This window comes from Brassica napus, chromosome C6, assembly GCF_020379485.1.
Source record: "Brassica napus cultivar Da-Ae chromosome C6, Da-Ae, whole genome shotgun sequence".
NCBI classification, from domain to species: domain Eukaryota; kingdom Viridiplantae; phylum Streptophyta; class Magnoliopsida; order Brassicales; family Brassicaceae; genus Brassica; species Brassica napus.
The window spans coordinates 12228984-12256238 of record NC_063449.1 but is presented as its reverse complement, the minus strand read 5'-3'; the positions used below and the strand labels follow the sequence as shown (position 1 = coordinate 12256238).

The following is a 27255-nucleotide window of genomic DNA, read 5'->3' as shown; positions in this document are numbered from 1 at the left end:
GTCTCCAAATTGCCCCGAATACATCATTTTCCTCAAGTAAGTAACTGAATATGTAATTACCCTAAAAAGGGTCTGAATACATATAAAAGACTCTGAAAACCTATATAAACCATGGCTAAAAGTGGGAAAAATCATGGCCTGTCAACAGGCTACTACTTTCGAGAGTAAACGTCGATCGACGACTATATCAGTATCGCTCGACGCTACCCAGCGGAAGGCAGAGATGCCTAAGATTACGATCATTAGGGTCGATGAGAAAGGAATCTTGCGATATCATGCGGGTCGTGCCTACGGCGCTAATTGCCAACTGATTCAAGAACAGGGGCTGCAGTCCCTGATGAAATTTCTGCTTCTATACATACTGGAATTGAACGCTGGAGAACACTACAAGACCACAACAGAACTGATCAGCTCTACTCTAATAGTTCTGCAATTCGATTACCAGAAGTCCAGAGATGCGGCTTTAAGCTGGACCATGAATGGCCATCACTTTTGTGGGTCAGCGTACTTTGCATGGTCTTCCTGAGGAGCATCCAATGGATCACATCGAGATGTTAGACGATATAACATCAGTGAGGACTCTCTGAAGACTTCTTACTTTGCAAGATTTTTCCGTGTCTCTTGATGGAAATGCGAGAAATTGGCTGAGACAACTGCAACAAGGATCTATGACATGCTGGGAAGAAGTCAAGAACGCTTTAATCAATAACTTTTTCGACGATAAAAGATATTTGGAGCTGAGGAATAAGATCTCTACATTCTGTCAGGGTAATCGTGAAGCTTTTAAAAATTCTTGCCAGAGGTTAACAAGTTACCAGCGAGAATGCCCACACCACGGTTACCCAGAACTCCAACCTGTTAGTATTTTCTTCAGGGGTCTTGGTCCAGACTATTAGACACATCTTGATGTTTCCAGTGACGGAAATTTTAATACCAGAAGCCCCGAAGAAGCTAAGAGACTGATTGAAAACATGATCTCCAGTGAAGGATTCAAAAGATTTGACATTCGAAGACAGGAAGTGGTTAAAGGGGACAAGAATGAAATAAAAGTTCGCTTGGATTCTGTCCAGGCTATCCATTGGAAAGAAAAAAATAGTTTAAGTCACTTCATGGAGTTGAAACTTCCTCGCGTGAAAAAGATGATGTCAACATTATCGACATGACTGGTTTGGTAGAAAACATGATTTTTTAATTTTGACATGAAATGTGATTTTACGATTTTGCCGAAACAATGTTATTTTGCAGTTTTGATGGAAAAGGTGATTTTGAAATTTTAGTAGAAGAACTAAAAAAAATGTTTTTAAAGTTTGTGTATGATCAAATCCGTTTTGAATCCATCTTTTTTCGTTGACAAATATGGGTATGCCCATTTAAACTCATATCCAAATGGACATGTCCATAATTGGACCATTATGACCATATCCATTACATGGTTCGTCCATTCATATTGTTTTTTTTATCAAACATATATTTCATGTATCTACCTTGTCATGATTCCCGCTGTAGAGGTTGATTAGGAGAAGAATCTTGGAAAGGTTTGTACAGGTTGCGTAAAGAAGCATGATTTCTGCATTCCATTATTGGTGAGCTCCTCAAAGAAATTGTTTTGTTCTAATTTACCCACGCTATCATCTCCACTGGAGAACAAAATCAGCATAGTTTGGTTGTTTCTGAGATCTATGAATAATACACATGGCCTTTACCGTATTTTATTTGTTGATTTAGTGCATATAGTTAGTACTTCTAACCTTGTTGATTAGAAAACAGATTCATTATGTCCGAATAATGTTTGGACCATAATTAAAAGAGAAAAAGACAAAAATAGCACTAAATCAAGTTTTTGTTCCCAAACTAGCACTCAAGGTCAAAAGTCACAAAAATAGCATTTAATGTTTTATCAAAAATCACAAACTTAGGGTTTAGAGTTAAAGGGTGGGGTTTATGATTTAGGGTTTAGGGTTTAGGGTTTAGAGTTTATGGTTTAGGGTTTAGAGTTTAGGGTTTAGGGTTTAGAGTTTAGAGTTTAGAGTTTAGGGTTTAGAGTTTAGGGTTTAGGGTTTAGAGTTGAGAAATGAGGTTTTGGGGATAAGATTTCAAATTTTGAAAAATAAAAAAATTAAAATTTTCAAAAGATAAAATGCTATTTTGGTCATTTTAGTTTTTGAGTGCTATTTTTGTGATATAAACTTAGAAATGTGCTATTTTGGAGATTTGCCCTAATTAAAATGGAGAATGCTTACATGCATATTTCCCATAGAGAAAAAGACAAAAATAGCACTAAATCAAGTTTATGTTCCCAAACTAGCACTCAAGGTCAAAAGTCACAAAAATAGCATTTAATGTTTTATCAAAAGTCACAAACTTAGGGTTTAGAGTTAAAGGGTGGGGTTTATGATTTAGGGTTTAGGGTTTAGGGTTTAGATTTTAGGGTTTAGGGTTTATGGTTTAGGGTTTAGAGTTTAGGGTTTAGGGTTTAGAGTTAAGGGTTTAGAGTTTAGGGTTTAGGGTTTAGGGTTTAGAGCTTAGGGTTTAGAGTTTATAGTTTAGGGTTTAGGGTTTAGAGTTGAGAAATGAGGTTTTGGGGATAAGATTTCAAATTTTGAAAAATAAAAAAAATTAAAATTTTCAAAGGATAAACTTAGAAATGTGCTATTTTGGTCATTTTAGTTTTTGAGTGCTATTTTTGTGATATAAACTTAGAAAGATGTTATTTTGGAGATTTGTCAGTTCCCATATGCTAAGGCCTATTTAAAAACAAGAATGATGGACCTATTAGGTATTGGGTCATCTATAAAAGACCAGTTAGTACCACCACGCATTTAGGACTTCTCTAGATTGACGTGAAGTGTCTGGAGAATTACAGAAAAAACTCGCATGTCTAAAAGCTTAAACCAAGAAAGCTTATTGAAAGAACCGGAGAATACCTAGAACCGGAGAATACCTAGAACGTTCTCAATTTCTATCTCAATTAGAAGAAAACAATAATTTTAGAATGTTCGCGAATCTGTGAACATTCTACACTCCATGATACACGTCTATATATTCTCAACAGATTTTGCTACTTAACACTCGTAGAGAAGAGAAAGAAACAAGTTCATCACAGTAACCAAAAGTAAAAAAAAAAAAAAAAAAACACAATATCGCTCCCGGTTTACCCCTATTGCAAGAAGAGCCAAAGATGAAGCAGTTCTCTCTTGCTTTGTTAGGTATTTTATTAATAACTCTGTTCCTCGGAAACATCAAAACAACGGAAGGGTCCTTGCGAGATCCTTTCAGAGTCTTGGAGCAAATCCCATTAGGTCTTGATAGAGATCAGAGCGTGGCTCTGTCTCCAGCGAGAGTGGACTGGAAAGAAACGAAAGAAGAGAATGTGATCAGGCTCGATGTTCCTGGGATGAAAAAGGATGAGATAAAGATAGAAGTGGAGGAGAATAGAGTTGTGCGAATAAGCGGCGAGAGGAAAAGAGAAGAAGAGAAAGAAGGAGATCAGTGGCATAGAGTGGAGAGGTCTTACGGCAAATTCTGGAGACAGTTTAGAATGCCTGATAACGTGGATTTGGACACTATAAAGGCCAAGCTTGAGAACGGTGTGCTCACCATTACCATAAACAAGCTTGCAACAGACAAAGTCAAGGGTCCAAGAGTTGTTGACATTGAGTTCGAAGAGGACCAATCTGGCAAATTCAGTTCTGCTTAGTCCTAACAAGAGCTCTTGTTAAATCCAGAACCGAGTTTGATGTCTTGTAAGACTTTTGTAATATATATTACTAAATGCAATAAAACATGTAACAGGTCTTTATATTATGTGTTTGTTTATCGATGAGTCCCAACAAATCTACGCGAAAAAGTGATACGAAAACATTAAGAACATGTAATGGATAACATAAGTAACTTCTCCTACTCGCCATGTTTAATCAAAGTACAAACAACATGTAAACGAGAGTATCATAATAGTTTTTTGGCTCGAGTAACATGAGAAGTCAGAAAGTAACTGGCTCAAGAAGCAACATATCTTTTGCTGTAAAATCACGTTATAACATTACAGTAACAGCTGTTGGGTATTAGTAAAAAGTGTAACCTGGATCAGCCAATTTAAAAAATGGAAAAATTATAACTTTCACAGCTTCTCTGAAGTCGATTTCCAGTGTAAATCATCCATTGTCCATGACACTAGCTATTAGAAAGAAGAGTACACAGCTTTGTCAGGTTGTCAGGTGATATGGAAAATCTAGGACCATCCCAAGGTGTCATAAAGACATCAAACTGTCAAGTATCATATATATCTCCTCGCTCTTCGGATGCGACTTGTCAAGAGAATAGAACTGATTGACTTTACCATCGATCATAATCCAACTACAGCCTGGTGTTTTATAAGCATTCTGGTGTTTAATCATCTTTCTAGCTCTGCGTGCCTCTACCCAGTTACCCATCTCTCCATATAAATTTGCCATCATAGAGATGTAACCTCCATTGTTGGGATTTAGAGTAACCAGATTGTTAACAGCAACTATAGCCAAATCCAAATGGCCATACTTCCTACAAGCATTGAGCAATGATCCCCAAATAGCTTCATCTGCTTTCATCTTCATCCCGGCCATAACTTCCAATGCTTCATCAAAGAAACCTGCCCTGCCTAGAAGATCTATTAGGCAGCCGTAATGCTCAATCCTTGGCTCAATATTGTATCTGTTTGTCATGAGGTCTAAATATTCTCGACCTTTTGTTACCAAACCTCCATGTGTACACGCATTGAGAAGACCGATAAAAGTAATGTGATCTGGCTTTACATCGTTACTCATCATCTCTTCAAACACTGCTATGGCCTCTTCGCTTCTACCATGGAGGGCAAAGCAGTTTATCATGGAGTTCCAAGCTGTTAAACTTTTCTTGTTCGCCGTCTTAAAAACAGAGCTTGCTTCCACCAAGTTGCCACATTTTCCATACAAATCCACCAAGGAATTCGAAACGAACATATCGAAAGAAAGGGAACGACGGTATGCAAAGGCGTGAATCCCCTTGGCTAGCTGAAGGTTACCAGTTTGAGCGCACGCGGATAGGACACAAACTAGAGTTACCTCATTAGGAAAAACATTAGCCTCATTGATCATCTTTCCAAACAGAGAAATCGCTTCCACAAAGAGACCGTTCTGTGTACAAGCAGCAAGAATGGCGTTCCAGGAAGGGACATCACGCTCAGGCATTTCGTCAAAGAGGGTAATAGCATTGGAGATATCACCGGATCTCGCATACCCAGAAAGCAAAGCAGTCCAAGAAACAACGTTTCTCTCAGACATTTCGTCGAACAGTTGTCTTACAAGAGGGATGTGAGAAACAGAGGAGGCGTATGCGTGAAGCAGAGCAGTTTGCACGACGAGGTAGTGATGAAACCCGGATTTAAACAAATGTGAATGCACCAAAGGAGTTGAGAAAGCAGAGGAGAGATGCGGTGTTGATTTGAGGACGAGAGGGTAGATGAAGTGATTAGGACGAGGAACAGAGCGGTTAACCATAAGACGGAAGAAGGAGAAGGCGGAGGAAGCATGGAGAGGGAGAGCAGAAGAGTAAGCGGTTAAAACGGCTGCGTAGAGATGCGTATTGGGGTAAGAGAAGCGATCAAAGATAAAGCGAGCGTAGGAGACGTTACAGAGACGAAGAGTGCAGAAACGGAGGAGCTTGAAACAGAGGAACGGTGAGTGACTTAGTCCAGCAACGACGAGAAAGGATTGAACTTGCTTCAAATGATTCAAATGGGTCGACTTGGAAATCACGTCCGAGACAAATTGACCGGTTTCAGGTAAAAGCTCCGCCATGCGTGACGGCGCGTGGAGGGTAGTTTGTGTCAGAGGTATGGGCTTACACGTGTCCCCATGTGCTATTCCACCAAACGCGATGAGAGAGAGAGAGAGAGATGAATATTGTGAGTGGCTTCGTCTTTTTCTCTCCGAGTCTATCGTTTATCGTCTCTCTTCTTCTCCAAATTGACGGATTTAAGGTTCCCCCACTCGATCTAAAAGTACATATATATATAAGACACAAACATCATTGAAGCTGATGCAGACATATCTCTCTTTGGTTCGGATCTCGAGTTTTTTCATTTATCTGTCTGAATTATAAGAAAAAAAAAAGAAAACTGTTTTTATCTTTTTAATTTTGTATACACACTTTTGTTTGTTTCAATCATCTCAAATCAAATGTCTGGAATTTGGAGATGGAGGAATCTCAAGTCCTTAGCTTTCCACGCCCGCTCGGTTTCCCCTGTTCCTGCTCATCTCTATTCTCTTGAATTGGGATTGTCCCCGCCTCGCCGCCGTATCCAGGAACGATTCAAATCGGAGCAAGGCGGTGTTGGCGGTGGAAACAATGGAGGAGGAGGAGGCGATGATTTTTCTGTCCCGGTCACACGGCGGAAGCTTAGAGCAGAGCCCAATTGCCCTCGATGCTCGAAGCAAATGGATCTTCTCTTCTCCAATCGTCAGTTCCCTTCTCCGAATCTTCTCCACCGTCCCGAAGATTCAGATTCAAACGTGGCCTCTGCCGGAGACAAAACCAGTTTCCAGTCTGTCAATTTCTGTCCGACATGCAAAACCGCTTACGGCGTCTCTCCTCTTCAGGGGACATTCATTGAGATCGGTCGTGTCCAGTCACCAACAACCACCAGGAAACAACATTCAAAGGATTTGAATCTCAGCTCCAATCACAGAAACAAGCTCAGATCTTCCTTCTGGGATACGCTCAGATCTTACGGTGCTGAGCCACCTGAGGATTGGTCGTCTACCCCACCACCCCCTCCTCCTCCTCCTTTGAACGCTTCTCCTCCAAACAACATAGCTCCAGCTTCTAACGGCGCTGTTAAAATGGATACGGATGCAGCTAAAGACGTTAGTCGTTGGGGTGGAGCTAGCCTAGGCAGAGACTTTCCTACTCCAAAAGAGATTTGCAAATGGCTTGACAAGTTTGTCATTGGCCAAAGCCGCGCCAAAAAGGTTCTGTTTCTTTTTTACATAACTGCTCATTTCCGATCTTGTCTTGTCATTCATTACTTACGGTATTGTGGTCTTGACTTTGATCGTAGGTGCTCTCTGTCGCTGTGTATAACCATTACAAGAGAATATATCATACCTCTATGAAGAAAGGGTTGGGCTTTCTCTCATTCATTGGCTTAGATCTGTCAAAACTTATTGCTATATTTTTTTGACATTGTGGGCCTTGAATACTACTAGGTCAGCAGCACAACCACTTGATGATGACGATAATGTAGAATTAGATAAGAGCAATGTTCTTCTGATGGGGCCTACTGGCTCTGGTATGACCTTGTGTTTTCTTTCTGAGCTTGTGTTCATTTCTGCTTTGATTATTTATTCGATTCTTGCACAAATAGGGAAGACATTACTTGCAAAGACACTAGCTCGGCTTGTCAATGTTCCATTTGTCATTGCTGATGCAACTACACTGACTCAGGTAAGATTGTGATCTTACATCGCTCCTGGAATTGTATGTTGCTCTTTGACCCATCTTTTGTATGGTGTCCTTATAGGCGGGCTATGTTGGTGACGATGTTGAATCAATCCTTCATAAACTACTAACGGTACCACTTCTTATTCGCTAGTGAATAACATTCTCGCCACATTTGCCATCTTCTTGCATTACAGAATAATTTTTACCTTGTGACTTGTAGGTCGCTGAGTTCAACGTGCAAGCAGCACAGCAGGGAATAGTCTACATTGATGAAGTCGATAAGATAACAAAGAAGGTCAGTATGCACAAGACAATGGTACCTCCTGAAATCAATAAGAAGAAGATAAATGCTTCCTAGATTTTTCCCTTGTGCAGGCTGAGAGTTTAAACATTAGCCGGGATGTCTCCGGGGAAGGAGTCCAACAGGCACTTTTGAAATTACTGGAAGGCACTGTAAGTGGATTTGCTTTCTTACCCTTGTGATGCATTTATTGGAATAGTTGTTCATTAGATAATAGTTTTTTTTTTTTTTTGCTTCTGTATTGATCGTTGGATCCTTGCAGATCGTAAATGTTCCAGGGAAGGGAGCAAGGAAGCATCCACGGGCTGACCATATACAGGTTTAGAAATCTTTTATCTTTAGTTTCATTACGTATCTACAAGTGTTGTTACTCAATATTATTCTTATGATGTACAGATAGACACAAAAGACATCCTCTTTATCTGTGGAGGAGCATTTGTTGACCTTGAGAAGACCATCGTGGATAGGTAAATTAACTATCCTTCCTTTTTTTGTTCTGTTTGACTTTGATCATCATCATCGTCAATGTTTTCCAGACGTCAAGATTCATCAATTGGTTTTGGAGCTCCTGTCCGTGCCAACATGGCTACCAGTGGCGTTACCAGCGGTGCAATAACTTCATCTTTGCTAGAATCGGTAACTACTCTGTTTTCGTATGTAAACACTTCTCATTCCAGGAAAGAGATCTTAGTTTTGAAATGCCGGCGGCTGCATTTTCAGGTGGAGAGTGCTGATCTTGCAGCATATGGCCTCATCCCTGAGTTTGTAGGACGCTTTCCCATATTAGTTAGTTTGTCAGCTCTAACAGAGGACCAGCTCATTCGGGTATTTTAACATTTTTCCAAAGCTTGTGTGTTATATTGCAATTTGTGATTTCTGACGAATGATGATGCTGCTTCATCTTATCAAAAGATTAGTGGTTGCTATCTCATCAAAGATAAGGGGTAGATAAAGTTGCCTTTGTTGTTTGCCCTCTAGGTGCTTGTAGAACCCAAAAATGCTCTTGGGAAACAGTACAAGAAACTCTTTAGTATGAACAATGTAAGCTCCCTCGAAATATACAACCTGATGTAAATTTATTCAAATTTAAGCTTAAACTTGGAGCATGATCTGTTGCAAAATTTCAGGTAAAGTTGCATTTTACTGAGAAAGCGCTGGGGATCATTTCCAAGCTAGCGATGGTGAAGAATACAGGTGCGAGGGGGCTTAGAGCCTTGCTTGAAAGCATTCTCACCGAAGCCATGTTTGAGGTACTGCAGCTACAACAAAAACAAAAATTGTTAAGCTGCTTTATAACTCTTTTCTTCACACTATTGTTTTCTCAGATTCCAGATGCTAAGAAGGGAGACGAAAGAATCGACGCTGTTATTGTAGATGAGGATTCAACAGGCTCAGAAGCTTCCCGTGGATGCACAGCAAAGCTACTTAGAGGAGACGGGGCTTTTGAGCGTTACCTCAACGAGAACAAGTCGAAAGATGCTACAGAAACAACGGTATGAATATAAAGCATCATTTGTTGGCTGCTCCTTGAAAAATGTTATTTGTTTACTTCATGGACCCTCTCTTCTGAAACTGTTGAATAAGAGCAAGTAATTATGTTTCATACCGACGAAAGTCTCGTATGTCTCTGGACTGGGCTATGATGATGATCACTGAAACCTGATGGGTGTTTCGCAGGTTGACGAAAGAATAGGCTCAGCAAGAGCAATGAGCTTGTAAAGAGAACGAGACAAGAACTGTTTTTTTTTTTTTTCTCTTTTAACATGAGGGGGCTTCTTGATTGATTATTTGTTAAAAACAACATTCATAAAAGTTCTAAGAGGTTTCATCCACTTTGTACAATAAAATTGTTAGCTTACAGATTCGAAAGTTGAATTATTTACATAGAACAAAGAATAGAAGTGTATCCCACTGTGTAAACAAAACATTTGTAATTCTCTGCTTCACATAAGTGGTTTTTTTTTATTTTTTTGGTTTGTTAGTTCATGTTATTCTCTAATCTCATTTTTAACTCTCCGTGGAACCAAGAAAACCTTATATCTTGGAGATCCTTATGAATGCCAAAGCATTTACAACAACAAAACTCATTCCTCTGGTCTCATACAAACTTCAAACTGGCTTTTGTGAGATGAAATTTCAAAACTTATCGCGAAAGAGGTTAGAAATGCAGCAACAAAAGAATCACCACCTCCAGATTGTGTCAAGTATCAAGATACTCTCTCCCTTTGTGCTTCTGCAGATAATGAATCAAAAACTTTGTTACAGTTATCACTCAAAGATCCTATCAGAACCTTTGTAAAGCATCTGCAAACTCTCTCCATCAGTGACTGCAAGAATCTGCAAGACAACCATTCCTCTTCCTCCTCTGATGCACTGGCTAAAAGCCCAACCTCATTCCAGATGTAACTCAGCATTTTATCCTTTTTAATTAATGTTTAATTTATTTAAAGAGAAAACCCTTTGTTTCGAATAGTTAGAAGTTAAATTTTAGAGCGAAATTATCAAACCAAAAGTAGAAAGTAGTTATTTTTTTTTTTGGCAAAGCAACATGCGGAGGCTTCCATCGTATTTGCTGTAATTTGGAATGAGAGCAAGCGATTTCACACTTGCTTGTTCAATAAACTTAGTGACTGATGCAGGCATGCAGCTGTAGACGGAAGCCCTGTTCGTTTTAAAAATGCCGCGTCTAGTGGCAAACAATTACACTACGACAGAAGAAAATTCATTAATGTTGAAACTAAAACAGTCTTGGAGGCAGGAAATCAGAGTTGCCGCTGTAGCTCGTCGTATTTACTGATCTTTATTTGCCGCGGCTACTGAATAAGCAAATTTTTTTTGTCTTGGCTGTGCTGTGTTTGCCGTAACTGTAGAGCTAATTTTGAGGCAGCATTGCAGCTTGTCGCAGCATTGATAAAACGAACAACAGCATCGGAGTCTTCCATGTCTATGTACACTCTACCTACAAATATTGTATAGAGCAGGTTGAATCTCATATCGAATGAGAAAGTTTTCCAACTTGCCCCGAGTTGCATTCGATATGATTAGAACATATCTAATTTAAACTCTTTTTTTTTTTTTTTGAAACACTATCTAACGTAAAACTCATACCGTTTTATTAATATTAAAATATATAAGTATCTTAATGACGCATGATAGATATCTAATGTAAAACTTATATAGTCAAGTTCGAAAGTAAAAACAACGGACAAGCTTGATATGTCGAAAGAATGGATCATAGAACCTCCTATCATTTCCAGTAACATGATCATAAAGTTTTTATATTCATCTCTACTTTCTGTACAAATATCTTTAACTTGTGAATCAACCTGTCGGATCCAATCAACGGTAAAAAACAGAAAAAGATCTTAGATCTGTCTTCATCAATTGGGACCCCAACAGCTCAAGTACATAACCGTCCTGAGAGACTCCTCAGCTTGCTTCGCTTTGTCACCATCCTTACAGGAGGCAACGGCGGCGGTGGACGAAGAAGAGAACCTGTTCGCCTGAACAGCGGATCTCACGTTGTTTCGGATACGTTGATTCACAGATTGAATAAGGTAATTCCACCGGCATAGTCCTAATTGGTCTTTGGAGGCCTCCACGGCTCCGATGGTTGCTGCCACTAACCATGCTTTGCTCCTTGAACTCATCTTTTCTCTTTCTTTTTCTTCTTAATTGGAAAGCTTTTAGCTTTGTGTTTTTTTTGTTTGTAAATTGCTTTGTGAAAATTGTTGATGAAGAAAGGTAATTTCCCACGAGTCTGTTTATATAATAGAGAGGAAGAGGATTAGACAGAGTGCAAAACCAGACGCTCTCTCCCCTGGTTTCCCCAAGTTTTTGTCTTGTTGGTTTGGTGGATTGATTCATATAATTAATTACCAATTTACCCACCTCAGATCATGTTGGATAAGGGTCAACATTGTCTTTTAATAGATCCTGAATTATCCGCAAGTGCAGGCAGCTGGTTTTGTTGTACTATATTTGGAAACCGTGTTGAACCTAAAATAGTTATAATAAAATCTCAATTGATTGATTTGTCATGACAAAATCAATTTTTTTCAGTTATTAGGTTGATGATATAGCTAGCGTTTGTCGTTCTGATCGGATTTGGTTTGGTAAAAAAAAATTATATTTAAAAAAACTTTATTCAAATATAAAATAAAAATATTTAACTGAAAGTTTTAAATTAAAATATTATAGAACAAATATCTTTTATATATTAAAGCTCAAAACGCATAACATATATCTTTTAAAAAAATTTAATTAATTTTTATTTTGGTAACAAAAATTCAAATCCTTAAATTTTCTCATCTCACGTTCAAATTAGCTTTCAAATTACTGCAAAAAAAATTAACTTCCAAACTTGACACGATTACAACAAGTTTGAACTTATTATATAACTTGCAAGCAATTAGTTTCATCTCTATTTTATATCATGTCGTTTCAGCATCTTTTTTATTGGCTCAATGAGGTCAATATACAAAATAAAGATGGAAATTGCAGAACCATGCATAGATTTATTGAATTTGCAAGATTGGTAGGAGAGATGAGGGTAAAATGACAAACTTGTCATTGCAGTGTACATATACAGCTAGAAAGTTAATATAAACTAGTTTCGTAAAAAACGATGGCCCAACTTTATGTCAGTAAATTGTCAAAGCAGTGTTTTTTGCAAAAGAAAACAAACAATTCAAACCTAAAACAAAAGGGCAGCGGAAATGCACGGTCTTTCAATTTTTATTGGGACATAAGAAATTAAAAATGAATTTTGTTTTTGTTAGGCTATGAATTGTTGGTAAATATATCTGGTTATTAACAAGCTTACAAAGCAAGGGTTGTTGATAAACAAATTTTTAGGTCCAGTTAAAATGAACAAACATTAGAAGTTAGATAACATTCATAATGATAGATAGAAGTTTAGTTTATTACAAAAGAGGAAAAATTCTTATTAATTAACTTGTAAGAATTTTAATCAAACCAAATTAATCTATTGACAAGGGAGTAATACTTGGTGGATTCAGGTTGCTTTCTGGTAACAAATTTGCTAGTTATGTGAAGATAAAGTTTTTGAGACTCGATAATATATTTAATACATAGATAATCCGGCTTTTGATAGTAGTAACGAGAAAATGGTTGTATTTGTATGAATGCATAATATAATCAGATAACATATCATATATTCGAGTTGAGGTAATGAAAGAAATTGAATAATTGTATATGTGAGTATAACCGGATATAACAAAGTTAATCTCGGATACAACATGTAAGATATGTGTGTAATCGGTTATTTTGCTTTAAAACCGGGTCTGTATCAAGATATACTTAAATTGTAGCCAGATATGTTTTACTGGAAAGGTACTCATTGGTAGTGTGAGTACACGCACGTGCTCGAGGAAGAGAATAGTGAAGGGGTAGATGGTGATCCCAACGGCTATATTTTTCGTGCTTAAGGCAAGAACAATCAACAAGAAACCTTAAACACAACCACCAAAAAAACTCAACATCCGCCGTTCTTGCTATCTTCATGGTTGTCACCGTCGGTCATATTCTCTAATGTTAAGCCATTGTTGTCACCGTCGGTCATAAACATTAAAAACCTGATATATTAGAAACCGTTAACCGGATATAAACGTTTATAACCTGATACATTCACTTCATCGAATGGCTTTTAGTATATAGATTATTTTACGAAACCAGATTTGCCTAGTTGTAACCAGTTTTATAATTATCTATCTTGTTGGGATATTATTGAAAGTATGTAAACACTGTTTTCTTATGAATGAATCATCGAGGATGGGTTTAGTTGGATCACAAGCAATCTTGGATGGCCAGAGGAGAGCTGAGGACACTTTTGTGGGATTGAGAAAAACCGGCTTCCTCGGTTTGATGTGGAAGCAGCGGATTGAATTCAGGATTGTCCTCAATAGCCACTCTTCGGGTCACTCTATGAGCTCTGTACTGGACAATCGTCCAAAACATAATAGTTTTGAAGAACTTCCAAATGAGTCCTCATCCTTGGGTTTCGTGGTCGTTGAACGCCACACCTATGGAGAGTAACGCCTCCGAAACCCAATAAACATCAAGTCTTCTATTAAATTTCATGAGTTGTGAAATATTCGAGCAACATCATTACCCCCATAGTTGCCCAAATATCTGCCGAGCCCTACAATGCCTCGACTAAGTCGCCTAAGAAACCCCCTAATAATGACATGAGCCACTGGAATCCGACCAATAGGATTCCGTGGTTGTGTTGCCTTGGTGGCTCTTCTTGGTTTGCGTCGTAGACCAATGCGACGTAGATCACCGGAGCTACTAATAACACAATAGCCACGAAAACACATCCAAAGAATATAAACCAACGTGCATACATCAATTTCACATGTACCAAGTCGCTATTATACACAAGACAAACGGAAAAGCACCCAAAGAACATGGTCTGGAAACAACAAGGACCACTTGTACCGGATGCGTTACTCTCCATCCTTGCTGATTTCCTGGCCATGTTCTTTGGTTGCTTTTCCGTTTTCCTTGTGTGTAATAGCGACTTGGGTCATGTGAAATTGATGCATGCACATTGGTTTATATTCTTGGGATGTGTTTTCATGGCTATTGTGTTATTAGTAGCTCCGGTGATCTACGTCGCATTGGTCTATGATGCAAACCAAGAAGAACAACCATGAAATCCTATTGGTCGGATTCTAGCGGCTCATGTCATTATTAGTGGGTTTCTTAGACGACTTAGTCGATGCATTGTCGGGCTCGGTGGATATATGGGCAACTATGGGGTAATGATGTTGCTCGGATATTTCATAACTCTCATGAAATTTAATAGAAGACTTGATGTTTATGGGGTTTCGGACGCGTAACTCACAATAGGCATGGCGTTCACCGACCACGAAACCTAAGGATGGGGACTCTTTTGGAAGTTCTTCAAAAATATTATGTTTTGGACGATAGTCCAGTACAAAGCTCATAGATGACCCGAAGAGTGGCTATTGAGTACAATCCCGATCTCAATCCTGAACTCGATCCACTGCTTCCGCGTCAACTCGAGCATCTTCTTAAATGAATAGGGCGTAGGTTAGGTTTAATAAACGGGTTTTCTCGTTGTGGCTCCAGGATATCTATATTACTATTTGAGAAGTAGTTTTGCTGATTTGTCACCCTTTCCATGATTTTAGGATAAGTCATTAGTTCAATTAATATTATTTTTAGTTCTTTTGGTCAGTAATTTAAACAGACTCATTTAAATTTTTATTTTAATATATTTTATCATAATATTTAGGAAAATTAATTAATAAATAGATATTAACAATCATACCGAACTGTATATACTATTGTTTTAAGATATTAATAAATATATTTATCATGATATTTGGGGTTATTAATTAATAAATATAAATAAATGATAAATATTAAAAAAACATTACTGATAATATCATAATTTGGTTTATCTTACATTTAGTTTATGATTTTAACGACTAATGTTATAGTCATGTTACCTTATTATTATTATCATGATATATATTATATTAACAAATTATACTAATAATATCATAATTAGATATATCTTATATTTAGTATATTATTTTAATGGATAATATTATAGCCATGTTATTTTATTCTTATTATCATGATATTTGAAGTTATTAATTAAGAAATATATATATTAACGATAGAAATTGAAATTTTTTTACTAATAATATCATAATTAGTTTATCTTATATTTGGTTAATGTCTTTAATGGCTAACATTATAGCAATAATTTCTGATTCTGATTAGAAATATGGATCCAAATATAGGTTATTACAACATTAATATCATCATTAGTTTTATCTTGTATTTAGTTTATAATTTTAATGGTTAACTAGGTGGACCGCCCACACGCATGTGCGGGCATTAACATTAATATTAAATTGATAATTACATATTTACAACTATATAATACTTATGTTACATGTATGTGGTTAATATGAAAGATTCGATGTTACATATTGATATTTATATTATATTCATATGAACAAAGAATACATTAGAACGTTTAGATTAAAAATTTCAGTGTTTCGTATAAACAATATGAGTTATGAAAAATACAAAGTACCTTAAGTCCATAAAGTAGAGAAACCAGACCTTAATTCAAGGCTTCGAGTTCTGTCTAGATTAAGGTAAAACCCACACATCATATAAGATCATATTTTCCATGTCTTGAGCGCTAGATCATCATGAAGAGTGCTCTCGATTTTCTTAGCACCAACATCTTTCCAGTCTATTGAAAGCACTGTCCCAATAGATTCCACCTGTTGATTGTGCAAAACTGCAAAAGAGTCAATCAAAATGCCAAAAACATTGTAATCTCCATGAGAGAAGAAAGACTAAATAGGAATATAGATAGATAGATACTCACAAATGATTTGCTCTAGCACTCCTCATATCCTCATCAGAATTCAAATATATCTCACGGAAGAACTTGTTCAAAGCAGTGTCTCCTTCAAGCTTATCATCCTTCTATTCTTCTTCACTTCAGCTTCAAGCTTGTCATAGTCCTTTACTTTCTTGGAAGAAGGATAAGCTGGTCTCATTGAAACCTCTGCACCATTACACAAACAAATAATATAAATTTTAAAATATCAAGAGTCTGTGATTCAAACTTCTCATCAGGTGAAACTAAAAAATAAGAAAATAGAAAGTAGATAACCTGTTTAAGAAATTCGGGTCTGGCAAAACTGCTGGTTGTTTTCCATGTTCAAGAGAGGCCCATGTGATTATCTCTGCTTTTAAAAGACTTTTCTTAATTTTGGTTGATATTACTTCATATCTGCACTTCACTACTGCTATCTGAATACACACCGCAAAGAAAAAAAAGGTCAATACAATGTGTACAACTCAGAACATGGCATTGTTTGAGTTTAAAAGGACTGCTTGGTACTATCTAATAAAACATACCATTTATATCTGATAAAGCGTATCATTTAGATACATAACTCTTTAAATTGCTTATAGGTTAAGCATGATTATTCTGTTAGTTCAAAAAGTTAGAGTTCAAAAGGTTTAAAATGACTGTTTGGTACTATCTAATAAAATGTATCCTTTAGATGTCAATTATCCAATTACATCTATAAACCAATTACCTTTCCCAACAATCTCGGTTTGAGATGATACGATTTCTCTCTTGGAACATCAGTCACAATACTCAAATGCAAAATCACTAACATAATTGACACAATTTACATAGAAGTGTTTATCATGGAGGTGTGTTCTGAGAATGCATTATGCTTCAAATGATCACATTTAACACTAATCTTAAAACATCAGAAAAATATAATTGAGAAAAAACAAATATTTCACGCATAACCCCAATAAAAAAATCAGCCATGAAATATAAAAGAGAGATTTGAATTACCCGAGATTTATTATCATTGGTTTTATTGTAACAATAGAGATGATTTACGGTTTCCTTCTCTAAGCCTTGAGTCAGAAAAAAGGTAATTCTAACAAAATATTTAAAGATGTAAACAATCCCCAAAGGATAACAAATTATATAATTGATAGGACAACGTCAATGAGTTTCAAAATTTTTGAAAAGGTTTGAGATTACCTTTGACTCTCAGACGTACCTGAAGAGGATCACGCACAATAAATAAATTGCACTTGATTAGCATACACATCTTATATTATATTCTTGCTAAGTGATTTAACTTTATAAAAAAAGAATTACTTTTTTCGAAAGGGATGATCAGTTCCTGGATAAACAGAGTCGTCTCTTTTTGTTAGTTGAATCACTACTAATGCAAAACTATAGATAGAGATACAACATGGAGAGGAAGAGAACAAAAATAAACGGAGAAGAAGAATCCCCCATAAAATTACCAGTAATGGTGTTCCCGTCTATGAGTTACTTATTAATTATCATACACCTGCTCAAGATCACAAAAGTAGAATTTAAATTAGAACGATCAAAAACATATGAAAACTTAAAAGATATATGCGCAAAACTAATGGGGGTGGCGTGATATTTATATAGCAAATTAGTTTAAGTTTCTAAATGACCTAGCTTTCAAGAGAACCTATGAGATAGAATATCCTCTAATAAATTTTAATTCAGCTATGAGATAAAATATCTTCTAATAAATTTTTAAAGATATTCTATTTATAATATATACATAATTTTCGTAACTCAAATCTTGCTATATATATATTTAAATATTAAATGCATGATATTGGGAAAGAAGATATCTCGTCAGTTGATTGCAACTGGTTTTTGATAAAACAAATCCCACTATAAGGATTTAAATAATAGATAATAAGGAAAGAATAAGGAATTTTAACGTTAAAACTCCCCAACTAAGTTTGTTTTGGGTAAAAACCCCCAAACTAAGTATTTAACGAAAAATCCCTTAAACTAACTTTATTTAATGAATTAAACTCTAACAGGTCATAATTACCATTAGTACCAGTAAATCTTTAGTTTAGGGGTTTCTACACTAAGTAAACAATAGTTGAAAAATTTTACCATTAAAAATAAAAAAATTCAAAATATTGTAATAGGAGGATAAATTTTCAAAATACATTTTATAAATTAATGTATAAGCTTCTATAAATGACTTAGAACCTCTTATAATAATTTAAAACATCTGATAAGCCAATATAAATAATTTTATAAATGTATTTATAATTTTATAAATGATTCATAAAGCATGCATTGAATTATTAGACATTAATAGTTATTATGATACTTTATATACAAATATAATTCTTTCAATACGAATATAAAATCATTATATCAATTCAAATAAACATTTTTGTTTATTATTTTATGTAATTTATAAATATATAAAAAATTGATCGCATTATTACTCTTTCATAGTTTCAACAATTAGTTACCATAAATAATTATTTCTAATATTATGTAGATTATTTAGAAAGTGGTAATTGAATTATCCTTTAATTTTAGATATAATTATAATAAATAACATTAAAAATCATCGGCCAATCAAATTATAACAATTTGAAGAGTTCATTTATGATCAAGACGTAATAAAAAAAATCACTTATGTGACTTCTCAATCAATATATAGTAGGATTTATATTTTTAAAAATAATTTATAACATTATATAAATAATTTTAAAATTCTGATAAATTTATTCTGTAAACAACGATAAATAATTTAGAAATCATATTAATAGACATTTTTGGATTTTGTAATATTTAAAATAGTTATTATATAATTATATTCGAATAAAATTCATCAAGTAGAGTATAAAACTATTATAATTATCTTATATAAAAATTCGTTCATTATATTTTATAGTTTATAAATATTAAAAGTAATAAATAAAACATTATTAATCTTTCTATAATTTTGAGAATTAGTTGCCATAAATTGTTATTTGTAATATTCATTAGATTATATGGCAAGTGATGTTAAATGTTTTTAGACTTACCATAAATTTTTAGATCTAATTTAAATAAATAAAAATTAAAAAAAATCGACCAATCAAATTATAACAATTTTTTGAAACTTCACCTATGAGCGACACGTCACCAGAAATCACTAAAGTGACTTCTCTTTTAATATATAGGGGGATATTATAGCCAGGTTCTCTAAGTCTTATTGGAAGTATTGATCTAAATACAGATTATTACAATATTAAATTTAAAGATAAAGAATCATTGAAATATATGTCGTAAAGTATAAATTGTATACTTATGCTAAATATTTTTGATAACAAATAATCATATTTTTAACTAAAATAAATTAATTTTTATTTATACATGACAAACATAAAATTATTTTTAATCCATAAAATTACAAATATACAAAATAATACATTTAAACCAAAATAATAAATAATATATAAAAGAGAAAATGAAAATTAACAAAAAAAATAGCCATGTTTCTTATTCTTATTATCATGATATTTGGGGTTATTAATTAATAAATATATATTAACAATATATATTAACAAATTCTACTGATAATGTCATAATTAGGTTTATCTTATATTTATTTTATGATTTTAATGACTAATATTATAGCCATGTTTTCTGATTGGAAATATTAATCTAAACACAAATTATATAATATCATAATTATGTTGTTCATATATTTAGTTTATGATTTTAATGGCTAATACAATAGCCATGTTTTCTTATTCTTATTATTATGATATTTGGGGTTATTAATTAGTAAATCAATATTAACAACATATATTAACAAATTATACTCATAATATCATAATTAGATTTATCTTATATTTAGTTTATGGTATTAGTAACTAATATTATAGCCACGTTTTCTAATTATGACTGGAAATATTTTTGATGCAAATACAGATTATTACAACATTAATATCATAATTAGGTATATCTTATATTTCGTTTATGATTTTAATGGTTAATCTTATAGCCATGTGGTTCTGACTCTGATTAAAAATATTGATCTAAATACATATTATTTCACCATTATATCATCAATAAGTTTATATTATATTTAGTTTATAATTTTAATGGTTAATATTATTGTTAGATTCTTTGATTCTTATTGTAAATATTGACCTACATAGTGATTATTGCGATATGAAATTTAAAATTAAAGTTAAAGCATCATTGAAATATATGTCGTAACAGATAAAATGAGTGGTAAAATTTAATTTTTCAAAAAAACATTTAAACTTTGCAAAATCTAACCCTAAGAATACATACAATACTACAACATATGTTGTCAAACCCTAAACCAAAAAATATCATGATTAACTACTTTCACTCATCTATGTTTAAAACTATTCAATTTTATTATATATTAATTTATATCACTTACAACTGTTTATAATTACATGATTTTAATTTTTCACTTGTCAAAATATCATTTAAAAAATTTAAAAATTATTTTTAAGATCAACTATAATTGAATACTTCCATGGACGTTGTCTAGACGATGTACAATATCTCAGAAGACTCAGAAGACTTTCCGAGGCTAAATTCGTAAAAATTAGTTATGTTTTTTGTTTGGTCACAAAGGGCTGGCTGTAATTTCACAAGGCTTTTGGGTTAATTTTGCATTTGATTCATGTTTGGATATATTATTACAATTAAAGTCAAGTTTTGAGTCATATTTGGCAAGTTCCCCTAAACCAAAATAGTAAATAATATATAAAAGAGAAAATTAAAATTAAAAAGAAATATTTTAAAAATATGGAAACATATAAAATTAGGATACAACTTTAAATAAGAGAAAAATAAATTGGCAAATATTAAACCTAATATAAGTCTAATCTAAGAGAATACAAAGCTAATGTTTTACAATTTTGTTTTAGTCATGGTTTTAAAAAATCTAAATTTTATACGCTTTTGTTATTTTGTTAATATCTTATGAGTTGTGACAGTTTATAATGATTTTAAATTCGTTGGAGTTCTTTTCAATCCACAAATAAAATAAATGTTTAATTATAAATCTATTTTTCTAATTTGATTATTACTAGAAAGAAGATTTTAATCCAAAACCAACTTCCCATAAATAAAAATTTGAAACAAAAAAAACATTATAATTTAATATATTTATGACCATATGAATATTGTAGTTATATAATTTATAATATATTAATTTAATAATTTGAAACCTGCATAAATATAAATATAAATATTAAAATTAAAATTTGTTAGGTATATATATATATATATATATAATATATTAGTCACTAAAAGGTGTAGACTACTAATCTAATCTATTAAAATAGAGTCCTATTTGAAGTTTATTGTGGCATATTTTAAATTTGGACTCATTAAAAATGTAGTGACCAAATATAAATATACTCGACTTATATCATGATGACAAATTATGTTATTATATATTGCTGGCCATTAACTAAATAAACGATTTTTGACTTGAACAAATATCAATTTTGTCGTTTACTTCACTTTCTAACATTAACATAGACATCTGTCTAACCGATTATTGACATAAACGATACTCAAATGCACACAATGAAGCTCAACTTTTCACATTTAATCATTATAAAATTGAAATGACAAGAAACATTGAATCATCGTTTATCCCCCCTGTTTCATGGTAGGTTTCGACCATATAATATTATATTCTAATTTTCTTTCAATGAATTATTTGAAACTTGTGATTCACTTCTCTCCTGCTCAACTTCTCACAATGAATTATCAGTAGTCCATGTCTCAGAATCTTCTTCAGGCTTTCAGCATTTGTAATGAGTATGCTAAGAAGATGATTTTAATTGCAACCTTATCATCGGTTGCAGGTTAGTAAGTGAAGAAGACGATATCATCGGTGTTTGACCCAAAAACGGTGTTTATGCCGGTGATGTTTGTTGAATCATACAATAAAAGAATCAAAGGATAATGATTAGATTCTTTGAGGTTTAGGAGAAATCTCGAAAGAATCAAATGAGAAATGAACATCAAAAAGAGTTTATATATCAAAGATTGTATTACAAGGATGGTTTCTAGTGTAAAGTAAATCTAAATCCATAAACTCTTTGTAAGAAGTGTTCAATGTCTAAAATGGAATAAGAGAAGATTCTTTCTAATAAGGAGGTAACTTCTTATTTATAGAAGAAAGATGTCTAGGGTTTCATAATGAAGTGGGCCTAATTCAATGTCTAATGGGTTTTGAGGAGGATGTAAATCCACCCCCAACAGTAAGCCCCCAAGTTCGTTGAGAGAGACGAAATCGATCTCTGCGAATTTTACGAATGGGGTTTATGAGACATTGAACTAGGCACATACCCATGTCACAGATGATTGTCATGAAAGGGCCGTCATGGTTAGGTTGCCATAAATGAAGTGTCATAGACGGACCGTCTCGGGCGAGCTGTCAACGACATACTTCTGATTCCGATCAGACTTCTTACTCCGAGATGGTTGCGCGAACGATCTGTTTTGATGGGTTTGGATGGTTCGAGACCCATCATCTAAACATTCGCGATTACGTGGCAGTTTGATTGGTAGAGAATATTTTGTCCTATGTGGCACTCCTAAGAAGCCTCAAAATTAGTTGCTTTTATATAATAGTGATTTAAACCAAAGCAAAAACCAAAATAACAAAAACCAAACTAAACCTAAATTCATGAATAACCAAATAGTTTTTATATATTTTTGAACCGAAAACAAAAAAACACAACAAACTTGAACCAAAAAATATAATATGGAAGAGAATCGGAACTGAACGCCCGTACCTAAACATATTAACGAACATACAAACATGTTAATAAATCTGTCAACAAAAAATAATTCCGCACTTTTAAAGCGCATGTTCAATCCTAGTTAATAATTAAGTTAAAGTATGTTGTGGAACCCGTGCCACTTATTCTTTCTCCCTTGCTCATTACGAACATAAGAGATTCGATTCCAATTACAGTAGAATCTCTATAAATTAATACTCGATAAATTAATAATCTTTATAAATTAATAAATTTTGCCGGTCCCAACTTGGGCTGGTGTAAAATATGACACAAATCGATAAAATAATAAGATAATAATATTTTTAAAACTTCCATGTAAATATATAGTCCCATTAAAATCATAAATTAATAATCTATCTATATATAATTTTATATAAGTACAAAATAAACATTATATTATTTATTTTATATTCACAATGAAATATCTTTATTTTTCTTAACATTTTAATATATTTTGATAATATTTAGTAAAATTATATCGAAAACCATTTAACAATCATATAAAACATAAATACCAAATAAGTAATAAAACAATATGAAAGTAAAATTTCTAAAAGTTGAATAATGTACATACGATAAAATCAAATATTTTTGTATTTTATATATAAACATATTAAAAATAGAAAAAAAATTTAAATAAAGAAACTTTTGTAAATTAATATCTCTGTAAATTAATAAAATTTCAAAGTCCCAACATTATTAATTTATAGAGGTTCTACTGTAATTGTTGTTAATTTAGATCTAAAAGAGTAATTTCTCTACTCGTTAAGTTTTGAGTTTTAAAATCCGATCCGTTTGTACAATCTAAGAAGTTGCTCGGTTTGATCAAGTTTCAGTTTAGAGAAATTAATTATTTTTAGGTCTAAATTAACAACAAGCTTTAATTTAATTAACAACATACTTTAGTTAAAGCGTAGGGAATTAAAATTTAGCAGATGAATATTTATGATATTATTTTTTTTATTTTAAATCAGATAGTTGTGACTTTTTAGAGGTTGATTGGCAAGTGCTTTAGAAGTGATGTAAGATCTCTGTACAGCCTAAATTACTTCTACAGCCCAATTTTTTGTCAATCATGCTCTGTAATATTTTTTTAAAGCTACATATTTTTTTTTCCTTTTTATTTATTTTAGCCGTGGAAAACAATAGATCTAAAACACTTATTTTTTGCTTTAGAAAATTTATATGTAAGTCACTGAATTTTTTTAAACTTACAGCTGATATTCTACAGCAAAATTATCTACAGCTACAGCAAAAAAAACTACAATTTTATTTTTAAAGCAAAAATATAAAACTATTGCTCATTCCAATCGCCCCCTTAGTTTGTCCTTCGGTGTTGTTTAGCGTGTATTAAATTAGTCTGCTATGACTGTTCTTCGTAACTCCTGTAAATTGTTTTTGAAAATGGTATTAATATTTAACATTTTATCCAAAAACACAATTATAATACGACAAACTTATAAATCTGGTGCTTACGAATCTACGATCTCAATATTGTTTCAGACAAGTGGTTTGCCACAGTTTCAGCGTTCATGTAATAAGTTTGGAGCACGAGCACCGCCCACATTCAACTCAAGTGGGGTCTTTTTTTGGGTTACTTTTCACTCTATTTTTATTACCTTTCTCTAGTTGAACTTTTTATTTGCATCATCATAATATTTTCTACACCGTTACCATTTACCATATAATTACAAAGTTGCTAAAGATGGTAATAACATTTTCTCATTAACTTTTAACGATTCAAATACTTTTTTTTTAACTTAAGTTTCTATTGATTAGCTCCCAAAAAGGGCTTTTACAACAAGACATTACATCTCAAACTTGAGTAAAATTGGTACAACAATGCCTTGTAGTTATGAATCCGTAAGGCGACACAGTCGGGTTGTGTTTAGCATCCCCGGACCAGACATCAACTTCACCACTCAGCTTGTTAATCCATGTTTGGTGCTGTCGCAACCAACCTCGCCTTTTAAATGTAATGCTGCCACTATGAAGCTCGCAATGGAGGAAGGGATTAATGACATACCTAGAAGCCAAATCCCTCGGAAATTGGGTTTGCGGAGGAAGCAGTCATGTCAAGTTGGAAGAGTACCTGCATAAAAGAAGGAAACATCCTGGCTTCCAACCATTAGACCGCGAAGCCACTAGGATGGATGAGCCCAAAATACGCCACCACCGATGGAAGAAACTGATGACTCCGGCGACCCGCAGAGCAGGACCAGCCTCCATACATATTCTTACTCTACGAACTAGAGTAAGTTCTTTTATTAAAAGCAGAACAAAGAAGTCTCCGACGGTAGAGAATAGAGCCAACACACCACTGAGCACCCACACACGAAACCAAGACCAGAATATGCGCATATCCTGGTGGAGGAACACCACCTGATATAGGCACAGAAACCACACCTGAACCAGGGGCTAACCAGATGCACCATTTAGCCAACCGAAGGATCAACCATGATATGTGTTCAGTCAAAACGGCGTATCTCAGCAACCAAGAGGAATTTTTCAACGAAACCAATTTTCATGCATTCTACACTCAACTAGGAGTCAACCACAATTAGAAGCATCTCCAAATCTACTCGTAACAGGAAGATATGAATTTAATAAATCAGAGGTTCTCTAGCCCGTCCATCTGCGACTATCCGAGTTTAGAAGTTTTTTCAAGCCAAATGAAGAAGCGCTCCGACCGAAAACAACTCATGGACTTCAATGTGGATCTCTTATATTTCCAAAAAGTCAAGAATCAGGAAAAAAGTCCACGAAAATATGAAGTTATGGCCCAATCTCCAAAACGGCCAAACCAGCTCTACACTTACCTAAGTTGGAAGATCTGGGTTTGACATCAAACCAAACTCAATTTTGGAAACCAGGAGACTTTGTACAGCTTCAAGAAGCCCTATAAAATACCTTAGGAAGCACAATACCACACTGGATCAGGCAGATCCTTGAAGAATCAAACCAACCAACAGGGCCAATTATGGAAAGATTTGGCAATCTTTCGGTTTATTCCTTTCCCACTCAATCAACTCCAACCAGAAGACCTTTAGCCTAAACCAACACTTACAGAAGACAACTTCAACCATTCAGAAGGTTATTCCATCAGTCTACAGTGGACCAGAAACCATAGGATCAGGAGGATCTACATTTGGCCACACTTGCCTTATTTGGAGTCTCAAGCCATTAAACTCCAACAGCTCTTTCCCCATTCAAATGTGGACGTGATCAGCCACGTCCAAGCAGTAAAGAATGTTCCTAGGAAGCTCAGCTATCCCTTAAAACCTTCCAGATTTTTCAATCTCCCTCTTTGCAAGCCACAATCCCAACAATCTCTCCAACGGCTAGTTTCCGATTTTGTTCTTATTTGATTTGTTTTCTTTATTTTCTTTTATGGCCTTTTAGAATATTGTATCTGAGCATTATATAAGCTCATTGTCGACCTATGTACAAAGCGCCTTTTAGTCCACAATTTTATTTAATAAGAATTCAGTTTCTTCTTGAAAGAGTGTCTTTGAGTATATTGTCATTAGTTTCATTTGAGTGATTCATTTGTTGCTATTGATTCGTGGTTCTTAAGTTGTTGAGTGATTCAAAATTCCCTGGACATTACTGATTGAGAGAGTCGATCAAACCAAAGTATTGAGAGAGTCAATCATTATCTATCCCACATCATCTATCCATCATCGATCATCATCTTCTATCCATCAAACCATTCAACCCTTTATCTTTTAGTTTCTGTTCTTATTTTAATTATTCATAAACTCATTGTTCTTCATTTGTTTTCAGGTTAGATTGGACTAAAAGGGACAGCAAGTCGGCCATCTTCACCATTTTCCCATCCGATCACTATCTCCATCGATAAGGTCGACCCATCGCCCATCCATCTCATCGACCCTGTTTCCGTGCCTACAACACCACCAGACAGGACCATGGGAGAGGACGAAAAAGGACAGAGGGAGTGATGGAGAGCCGACTCCTGAGAGCCATTCCCTGAACGCCGGAACAGGACCATACCTCCAAACGTAACAAACGATTCAAATACTTGGTACAACAATGACTTATTAACCCTTTTTTGGACTTATTAGCCTAACAGACACTTTAACCACTATATATCCGTCTTGGGGCTTGAACAACGTCTAAGACCACCTCCATCCATTAGAGACCCTAATGGGTTCTTAAGATTAAATTAGTGGTTACTTTTGTGATTTGATAACTTTAGAACCTTTGTTAATCTATTTAATTTTTTCATTCTCCATTGGGAGAACCTCATTCGGGTTCTTAAAAATTAAATT

The 27255-nt window shown here is 34.1% G+C and overlaps 3 protein-coding genes and 1 pseudogene across 3 annotated transcripts; 2 read left to right on the top strand and 2 right to left on the bottom strand.

The window, feature by feature from the left end:
* The first annotated feature begins 3058 nt into the window (after positions 1–3058).
* LOC106367426 (22.0 kDa heat shock protein) lies at positions 3059–3816 on the top strand. The gene has a single exon (XM_013807196.3). It carries the CDS (start codon positions 3179–3181, stop codon positions 3695–3697), a length of 519 nt encoding a protein of 172 aa, XP_013662650.1. The 5' UTR covers positions 3059–3178; the 3' UTR covers positions 3698–3816.
* Positions 3817–3848: 32 nt separating this feature from the next.
* Positions 3849–5895, bottom strand: LOC106367425 (annotated as a pseudogene).
* A 272-nt stretch (positions 5896–6167) lies between these two features.
* Positions 6168–9723, top strand: LOC106367424 (CLP protease regulatory subunit CLPX3, mitochondrial). Its single transcript, XM_013807194.3, has 15 exons — positions 6168–6983; positions 7073–7134; positions 7221–7303; positions 7379–7458; positions 7535–7585; positions 7676–7750; positions 7831–7908; positions 8019–8075; positions 8153–8223; positions 8293–8392; positions 8477–8581; positions 8735–8797; positions 8884–9006; positions 9082–9249; positions 9434–9723. The coding sequence occupies exons 1-15, from the start codon at positions 6192–6194 to the stop codon at positions 9473–9475; spliced, it is 1950 nt and encodes a 649-aa protein (XP_013662648.1). The 5' UTR covers positions 6168–6191; the 3' UTR covers positions 9476–9723.
* A 1295-nt stretch (positions 9724–11018) lies between these two features.
* Positions 11019–11782, bottom strand: BNAC06G21310D. Its single transcript, XM_013807193.3, has one exon. The coding sequence runs from the start codon at positions 11404–11406 to the stop codon at positions 11137–11139; it is 270 nt and encodes an 89-aa protein (XP_013662647.1). The 5' UTR covers positions 11407–11782; the 3' UTR covers positions 11019–11136.
* Positions 11783–27255: the final 15473 nt, after the last annotated feature.

Excerpts from the sequence above, each read along its gene's own strand:
- LOC106367426 (XM_013807196.3), top strand. The coding sequence starts at position 3,179 with ATGAAGCAGTTCTCTCTTGCTTTGTTAGGTATTTTATTAATAACTCTG.
- LOC106367424 (XM_013807194.3), top strand. The coding sequence starts at position 6,192 with ATGTCTGGAATTTGGAGATGGAGGAATCTCAAGTCCTTAGCTTTCCAC. Across the intron at positions 8,076-8,152 it reads CACGGGCTGACCATATACAG|ATAGACACAAAAGACATCCT; the intron begins GTTTAGAAATCT and ends TATGATGTACAG. Across the intron at positions 8,798-8,883 it reads AACTCTTTAGTATGAACAAT|GTAAAGTTGCATTTTACTGA; the intron begins GTAAGCTCCCTC and ends GCAAAATTTCAG.
- BNAC06G21310D (XM_013807193.3), bottom strand. The coding sequence starts at position 11,406 with ATGAGTTCAAGGAGCAAAGCATGGTTAGTGGCAGCAACCATCGGAGCC.